Source organism: Hoplias malabaricus, chromosome 11, assembly GCF_029633855.1.
Source record: "Hoplias malabaricus isolate fHopMal1 chromosome 11, fHopMal1.hap1, whole genome shotgun sequence".
NCBI lineage: Eukaryota > Metazoa > Chordata > Actinopteri > Characiformes > Erythrinidae > Hoplias > Hoplias malabaricus.
Window position 1 is genome coordinate 13,767,408 of NC_089810.1, and position 8,862 is coordinate 13,776,269.

Here is an 8,862-nt window from a genome sequence, read left to right on the forward strand (position 1 = left end):
GTTTGACACTTTCATATAGCCTTTAAGGTCAGACGCACTCTAAAGGTGGTTTTAATGTATCGTTCTTAGAAAAAAAACTATACAGGGATGTACTCCATTATGAATTTATGAAGAGGTTGATTGGGTCACACTTGTGAATTGAATGAACGAGAGAGTGTGAAATTAGTCATTACTGAATGAGGATTGAAAGATGGAGGGCCTCTACACAGTTCCACTGGGTCAAACTGAGATTGGATGAATGTGTGTGTGTGTGTGTGTGTGTGCGAGAGAGAGAAAAAGAGAGAGAGAGAGAGAGAGAGAGAGAGAGAGAGAGACGGTAGGCATGACTTGCTGAATGAAGATGAGACGTAGTGTCTGTTTCTGTCGTTAGATGGCATTGTTGGGCATATCTTAAACTTATGCACAGTGTTTCTCCTCAGGATGCTATTAATATATTTTTCTCACTGCTGTGTTGGAGTTCGAAGTTATTATTTTCGAACCTGTATTCCTGCAATCCTTTTACTCTTTGACCACTTATTTTAAATTAATTGCTCCTCGAAACAAATATTGATTCACTGACAAAGCCAATTGTTATGAGCCGGGCTTGAGTTGGGTTATGGCAGCGTTTCTCAAAGTGTGGGCCGTGTAGGTATTGCACTGAGATTAATGCGTTTTGGCTGCGAGTCAGATAAGGTGGGTCTTTTTCAACCTTCGTGAATGCACCTGTTCAAATATAGATCTGCTCCAATCACCAGCTTCACTGGCCTCCTATTCACCGTCTGAGTTTGGTTTATAAAGTTAGTTTTTACCAGCTCTGGACTTGAGGTCACTAACAAGAGCACAACATATAGCAATGACGGCTAATTACAATTATAAAAGCGGCTTGTATATAACTGTTAGAGCAACATAGGGGGATCTGAGAGTTGGTGAACGTTAATATTAGCTGTGTTCAGGTTGTGAGAAAGTGCTCTAAACATGCAGCACGATAGTCTCTGGCCGTGTCCCAAACTGCACACTGCTGCATATATATATATATTTTATAGGGTGACCAGATCTGAGATGGTGAAAAAGAGGACACGTCAGGGAATGGGAATTTCTTTTTAAATTCATCCGAGAACATTTACGTTTCGGCATAGCTGCTCTACATGAGGGTAGGTACATGAGCTTTGCCTGAGGTAAACAAGGGCTACTGACGTGCAGACTGACCAATTAAATGTTTACAGAGGTTATCGACCAATAACGGTAGCGCTACAGTCAGACCGTCCAATCAGAAGATTTTAGGCTACTTCACCACGCCCCCTTCTCACTCAAGCGAACCAATCGGAGTAGGGGAGGGCGGGACTAGTTTGTGAACGAAACGCTTCTCGAAGTTCTTTGTAAGCTCTAGAAAAACAAAATCCCTGACGTTTGTGAAATTCCGCCCGGACATGTTTTTAAGTCTAAAAAAGAGGACATGTCCGGGTAAAAGAGGACGTCTGGTCACCCTAATATACCACCCTCAGCAGTGTTACTGTAGTGTAGTATGTTAAGTTCCATAGTGTGTTGTTTGGGATACAGCTTCACTCTAACGTTAATGATAATCAAATGCTGTTACACATAATTATAAATGCAATATTTTACTGCCTTATCTAGTAATCAGCTAAGCTATCTATCTAATATATTGACTCAGCAATTGTTCCCGGACCAATATCAAACTCACTCCTACGCCCTTGCACCTGTCTTTGTGAGAATCTGAAGTACAGTTAAATTAGGCCAATTATCTGTATTTTTTAACATTGATGTTAATGTTGTATGTGGTGTTATATTGTTAAGCTACTGATTTAGGGATAGAAGTTGATACTTAAATAAATTAGAAAGTTGTAAACTTGCATGTGTATTTTATTACCATTTTTGGGGGGCAATACGGTACAGGTGGGGCGTCGAAATTCCCTTTAGTCTGAGGTGGGGAATGATAGAAAAAGTATATATGTATGATATAAAGTTTTTGACCTACAGCAGTTATTTTTTATAACTGTACATGTAAAAAAACTGTAAACCTGCACTCTGTAGGTGTCTGTGTTCATTTGTGTTATTTGTTTACTGTTTGAATTCTTTAATACCCATTTATATAAGCACGAATTTGTAAATACAATAATTGAATGATTTCACGTAGTGTTAGCCTAAATTAACTTAGCTGGGCGTAGGAGAAGAGTTACTGCCAGCCAATCCCAGCGCAGGACCCGTGACACTCCTAGCCAATCATCGTGCAGGAGGCGGGCCTTGACGGAAAACGGGTGGGGGCGCAGAAGATGTGCTACAACGACAGGGTCTATTTTAAGGCTTTGAATAAGGTCAGTACTGTGCAGTGATGGACTTGATTTCAGCTTTGTGGAATTGACTATTTTTACCTTAATAAAACGATTCTGTTTAGCTCAGAAGAAATGCATAAGTCTTTTAAAATCAACGCAGAAATTATAATTATGCAAAGTCTGCTACTGTGGAAAGATGACCTGCTTGCGTTTCTTATCTGTGTGAGTAGTGTGGTTTTCATTTGATGTGAATGGAGCGAGCTGTTAGAAGGAACTGACAAGAATCATTGATGTCCACTGTATTTTGTCTGGGTCAGGTAGGTAGGTCATTGACAGAATCTTTTTTTCTTCTTCTTCTTCTTCTTCTTTTGGGGGAATTGTAAATGATACTTCTATGTCTTTCTCTTTTGCACTAATGCATCTGATCCTCATTTATTTGTGTCCTGATACTCTAGTACTTTAGTCTACAAATGAGCCTCTCTTTTTTTTTCATTGTGCATTTAATGCAGCTTTTCCTTTTATAGTATAACAGATTTTTTGCAGTAGGTGGACTGTAATATGTAGGGCATTTTCGGGGAGTCTGAACAGGATGAAGCCATGTTATTGTGAAGCTATTTATAGGGCTGAAATATTTAGTGAAAATATATTATTGAATGACTTCTGGCTATGATTGTCAGTTCACATTTTATTTGGAGGCTCAAGGTTTTAATAGCAGTTTATGTGCTTTGTGGTATTAATTTTTCTTAAACAACTTAGAACTATGATGGCTATAACCGAGATCTAAATATTGATATCTGACAATTTCAGCATAGAAGTCTGGCCTAGTTCATATATTCAATAATGGGTGCTTGAGTGTAGTTTTTAGACGTAAGAGTTTGCCCGGCAGCTGCAATAATGTCAGACACTGCAGATGACCCTCTGGTGCTGTTGGAAATTCTGGAGGTGCTGGGTGTGTGCCGTGGCCACGTGTCCTACGCAGATGTGTGTGTGTATCTGAGTGGACGCTATGAGCTGCAGCCGCTGCTGGAGCTGCGCAGTCTCCTGTACTCCACAGCCTGCCGTGACCCGTGCTTTCCTGCCACTCTGTTCCGTGAACGACTGCATCCGCCCTGCAGTAACCGCCTGTCTGCAGCTGCTGATGTGGTCTCTCTCTTCAACTTACTCACACATACACGCCTGCCCCCCTCACACACACATAGTGGCCAGTCCCAGACGTCTTGCCTCGCCTGCGGTCAGAGATGCCCTCGCTGTGATTGGCTGCAGGCAGGGGGTGGGGCTATAAACCCAGGCTCTAAATATGAGGGCTCCACTGAAGTGCTGACCAGTATGAACACCGAGACTTCGTACGCGTCACACTTTCACGCCTGCACACATCCTGCTTTGCACGGATTCAACAAAGACACCATGCAGAACACACATTCGATGGATATTCCCAACAACTGCCCAGGGAATCAGGAGTCATCCACCAAGGTCCCAGGTGATGGTTCAGAAGCGGAACCTATTTACTCTTGCGCTCAGAAGAGGAGCTTGTTTAAGGAGGAATTCCACAACCTGTTACCATTTGTCCCTTTGGAAAGCAACAGACAATCAGAGCAAGGCAAGGAAGGACTCCATAAAGAGGCAGAGGATGTCACCTTTCTCACCTACAAGAATCCATATCCTGACTCTGCTGTGTACGCACATGATTCTGCAGTGCACTTGCATGATGCACCAACATGCCATATTACAGCAAATACTCAAAACCTCAGCAACCCATACATGCATGCTCTGCAGACAACTGAGTTGCTAACACGTTCACAGGGGCCTGCAATGCCAATGCGTGACACAGTCTTGCATACGCGTGAACACGTCACACAAATGCCTGCGTCTGCTTTGAAAAAACAGCCTGCTTCTCAGCCTTCCTACGAGCAGAAACATAAAAGTATGGATGACCTGCAGAGCTCTACCTATTTTGGGCCTACAGTGATGGAAAAGAGCCACCCAAGTCCAGCCATAACTGCCAAAAGTCACAGCTTGGACATCGACAGCAGGCCCGCAGAAGAGGAAAATTCTGGGCTAGACAAAAAGAATTCACGAAGACCTGGATCGGAAAGGTCTGCGCTGGACAAATCTGGTTTAGGCAAACCGGGATTAGGTAAACTGAGCTTTGACAACAGCAGCTTTGATATTCCAGGCTTTGACCCATTCATCGTCAGGTCTGTACGGGACACCCTAAAGCGTCTGAGCGGACTGAGTTTAGATGCTTGGTATGACTGTTCACCAGGTGCTGATGGAGTGTCTAACGTGGCCACTCAAACTGACCCTCCTGACCGGCGTGCACTAAGGAGCTTCATGCTAAGTGACAAACTTTCTATTGAAAATCCTGACATCGGCGAGGATGACATCAGTGCCATCTTCCGCTTCCTGGATGACATTAGCATGTGCGGTTCTATGGCGGTTCTGCCAGGAGAAGGGGGCGGGGCACAAGAGGGGGGTGGGTCCGGCTTGCCAGAGCGAAAGGAGCGTTTGGGAAAGCTCCGGCGGCTATTCCACTCTTTGGAGGTTCCTGAAGAAGGGGTACGGTGGGGAGTGGGTCGACTGCTGCAGCGGGTCACAGAGCTTGAGCAGCGACTGGAGCCCATCTCTGAGCTGCGGGAACAGCTGATATTGGTCCTTGAAACACTGAACCGACTGGAACAAAGAGGACAACTAGTGCACACACACACTGCGCAGTTTTGTGCACACCAGCAGGCTGCAGTAGGCTGCATGCCCAGTGTCCAGCAGCAAGGAAATCCTAGGTCCAACCCTGAGACAGAGGGGTCTGAGGGGGCTGCAGCTAAGCGTAGAGGGCTGTTCACACGCAGGGCCTCGAGGAGCCAGACGGAGAGCAGTGGTTCAGAACAGCATCGTGAGTGGAGCGTCAGCTACAGCAAGGAACTTCACCGTCAGACTGCTCAGGTATGCATGCACAGAAATGTATATTGAACTTGGTGTGGGATATTAGTTAAATATAGCTTCTATAATCTCTGCCACGCTCCAGGGCTTCTGTCTGTGATTGCTCTAGATCTTTCCTCCATTTCTAGCATGTCTACATAAACCTTGTCACAAAGATCAGGAACAGAATTGTGTTCATGTGCAAACATGAAAGCTTGTATTAATTTATGTGCATCTCTCCTTGCCCATGGTCTCAGACAGTGCAGCAGGATGGCATTTCTAAGAAAGAGGTCCACCCCATGCAGGAGAGAAGAAAAAGTTCTCATCTGATTCCTGAGGCCCACAGAGCTCAACTCCACAGCTCCATGCAAAGCTCTAACCTGCGCCCCACTGACCGCCACAAAGTGTCATGGAGCCAGACAGAGCTAACACCTTTTGACCTGCAGGTAAGCCCAATATTTCCTTCTGTATATTAGAAGACCAGTTGAAAAAAGTTGTAGCAGCTATTGAGGATATGAGCATGATTCCGCAGGATAAAGCTAGCAGCAGAACTGTTTTAAGGCTAAGAAAAGAGATAATAGAATAAAATGGTAGAGCCCATTTTCACCGTTTTCAGTTCTCAGGAATCCCACAGGTCCACCACAGAGCAGGTATGATTTGGCTGGTGGTTCATTCTCAGTGCTGTAGTGACACAGAAGTTGTTGTGTTTTTTGTGTATGTTGTATGTGCCAGTACAATTGGATCAGACACAACAGTGCTGCTGGAATTTGTAAACCCATCAGTGTTACTGCTAGACTGAGAATAGTCTACCAACCAAAGCCAAAACTGTCCTGTGGGCAGCATCCTGTGTCCACTGATGCAGCAAAAGATGAGCTGTCTCAGACACATCTACAAAGTGGACCAACAAGCCAGATGTGCAGACAGAGTAGAGTGGACAGTGTGGGGACACACAGTTTATGTACTCCAGCAGCACGACTCTGTCTGATCCACTCATACCAAATCAACACACACTAACACATACCCACAATGTCAGTCTCACTGCAGCACTGACAATGATCCACCACCCAAATCATACGTGTTCTGTGGTGGTCCTCACCAATGAAGAACAGATTGGAAAGGGTATGCAGAGCAACACATGTAAAGCACTCTGTAATTGTAGAACTACAAAGTGCTCCTGTATTGTAAGTGCAGCTGAGAGACAGTCAGTGTAGAAAGGAAGTGGTTTTATTGTTATGGTGGATGATCAGTGTTTGTGTGTGAGTGTACATATATGTGTGTGTGTGTGTGTGTGTGTGTGTGTGTGTGTGTGCCTTTTGGATTATGGCATGGCTGAAATACATATACATTGCAAAATGATATGAATTACAGTATCAAATCTATAATTTTAAAATCTACGTATTGACTACTTTAAGCGTCTTTGAGTTTTTAAAAAGCACTTTATAAATATATGGTGTTATTATTTTTATTATTTTAAGACTTTGTTAAGAAGTTCCATATACAAAGCCCAGTGTAAAAATACTTATAGAAATTCATCACCTGTCTTTCAGGCTCCTGAGTCTCTGGACTTTTGGATGGATGATGATTATACTCCAGCCTCAGACTCACTCCTGCGCTCACAGTCGTTCACCCGCTGCAGCAGGACCCAGACCTACCGCATTACTGCACTCAGCATCACTGCCACAATCATCCTCATACTTATCATTGTCATTCCGATATGCACTCAGTAACTTGCACTCATTCTAGTATGTAAATACATATGCACAATTTATTTAGTTAATATATGATATCATTCTTCTTTGCATGTTATACATTAAGTTATAAGCATGGCTGCAATAAAAGTTTAAACTCGTTTCGCTCCTCCATTGTAAGCATAGGTTTTAACTGAATACATTTCTGCTAAAACTCTAATGGACTGCTTAGTATGATGTGATAAGATATTGTCTAAGTTTATGCAGCACATTTACACCCTAATTGCAATATCCATTTCTAAAATGGCCAGTATAGGCTTTTAACATGCATAGGTAACATCTACCTTTAATAGCCACTGAATTTGATGTAACTAAATTGTATATATTTAAAAATTCCTGTTATGACTGTATGAAAGTGTGATGCTTGCGATGTACTGTGGCCTTTCCAGGGTATGTCCCTGCCTTATGCTTAATGACCCGGCAGCTTAAAGAAGTTGAATTGATGAGTAAATGACAACTCCTGGAAAAAGAAATATCAATAATCACAAAAGTTTCTTTTGCACTTTGCAAGTCTAAATTCAGGTCAACTTTTTAAACAGGGAGCAAACTATATTCCAACATTTAGGCCCATATCAGGGTTTGAGGAAATCAATGCGTCTGGAGAATACATTACCTCATATATGGAAAATATTGTTTTCAGAAAGAAGTTAGCTTTTACTGCTCCTCACTTAGTTCTATGAACGCATACTGGCAAAGCTGATCCAACTCTTTTAAGCTTAGAGGATGTTTCCGGTAAATCCTCTTTGCTGTGCTGGAGGTGCCCATTAGTCTAATTCAATTCTCAAGCAATCTGAGTCAGACGTGGAGTCTCACACACATACTCTACATAAAAGGGGGACCCCCTCACTGAAACACTGACACAACATACACAGACAAGATATATCTGCTATAGCGCAAATTGTGAGTTTTCTGAGAATCTAAAAAATCTGCTTGACTTCAGATTAGTTTGAGAGTCTATCCTCATCCCTAGCCCTGAGTTTTCAGCATCGGAAAGTAAGAAAAGTTATACTCTATTCTACAGTTAGCGGTTATTAATGCCTCCACTGAGGAGTCCAAACCAATGTAATTTTTAGTTTAGCAAAACCAACTAGTAATCCAGCACTTGGCAAAACGGTATAGGAATCTCTAGCGTAGTAATATTCTTTCTCTGTGAAGAGCTACAAACACTATTATCTAGTGTACATGCAAGAAGCACTAAGGACAAACTTGCAAGGTATGCACAATACCTCCAGCATTCACTTGTTTGTTTTGCAGAATGTAAAATTTACAGAAATTTGCCCCTAGGGATCTGTAATGGAAGCAATGTTTTAATGGCAAGAGCACACACATACACACTCCACAAAGTAACATCACAGGACCAATAATGGGCTGTTATAGCTGTGGAAAGACTGAAAGCTAGTGATGGGAGAGCAAGAGAAGCCAAGAGAGAGCCAGGAAGGATTTTTTGTCCTTTTTTTCCAGCTGAAGGTTGCTGAGTCCCAGTTCTGTCTGCTGCAACTGATAAATGAGCACTGCCTTGTATTTGCAGACGTGCAAAACCCCAGCCAGATTTTCACACTAATGTGTGGAATTCAACCACTAGAAGGTGTTTTATAAATGAGGTAAAATATAGGGCAGTCAGTCAGAACACAGCTGATTTGCATGCATCAGTCTTAAAGACACCATAGGAAACAGCATATTATTTCCATGAGATGAAGAGAGGTTAGTCATTTAAAATAAATTATGGCTGGTTTTAACATAAAACACAAATGTCTTAAGTGGAGTCATAAAGTAAATAGGATTTTTATTCATTGATTTTCTGTAACTACTTCATACTGTTCAGGATCCTGGTTTTTACAGACCCTACCTGGGATAAGTGGCAATTTATAAATATATATAATATATTTATAAATATATAAATATTACATATCATAGAAAATATAATACAGTATAAT

At 42.3% G+C, this 8,862-nt stretch overlaps 1 protein-coding gene across 1 annotated transcript; it reads left to right on the top strand.

The window, feature by feature from the left end:
* The first annotated feature begins 3,028 nt into the window (after positions 1-3,028).
* si:dkey-88e18.8 (major intrinsically disordered Notch2-binding receptor 1) lies at positions 3,029-6,922 on the top strand. The gene is made up of 3 exons (XM_066685764.1): positions 3,029-5,204; positions 5,438-5,626; positions 6,728-6,922. The coding sequence occupies exons 1-3, from the start codon at positions 3,162-3,164 to the stop codon at positions 6,905-6,907; spliced, it is 2,412 nt and encodes an 803-aa protein (XP_066541861.1). The 5' UTR covers positions 3,029-3,161; the 3' UTR covers positions 6,908-6,922.
* Positions 6,923-8,862: the final 1,940 nt, after the last annotated feature.

Bases quoted from the DNA above. Each gene is read 5' to 3' on its own strand.
- si:dkey-88e18.8 (XM_066685764.1), top strand. From the start codon at position 3,162: ATGTCAGACACTGCAGATGACCCTCTGGTGCTGTTGGAAATTCTGGAG. The intron at 5,205-5,437 runs GTATGCATGCAC...CCATGGTCTCAG, and splicing joins TTCACCGTCAGACTGCTCAG to ACAGTGCAGCAGGATGGCAT. The intron at 5,627-6,727 runs GTAAGCCCAATA...CCTGTCTTTCAG, and splicing joins TAACACCTTTTGACCTGCAG to GCTCCTGAGTCTCTGGACTT.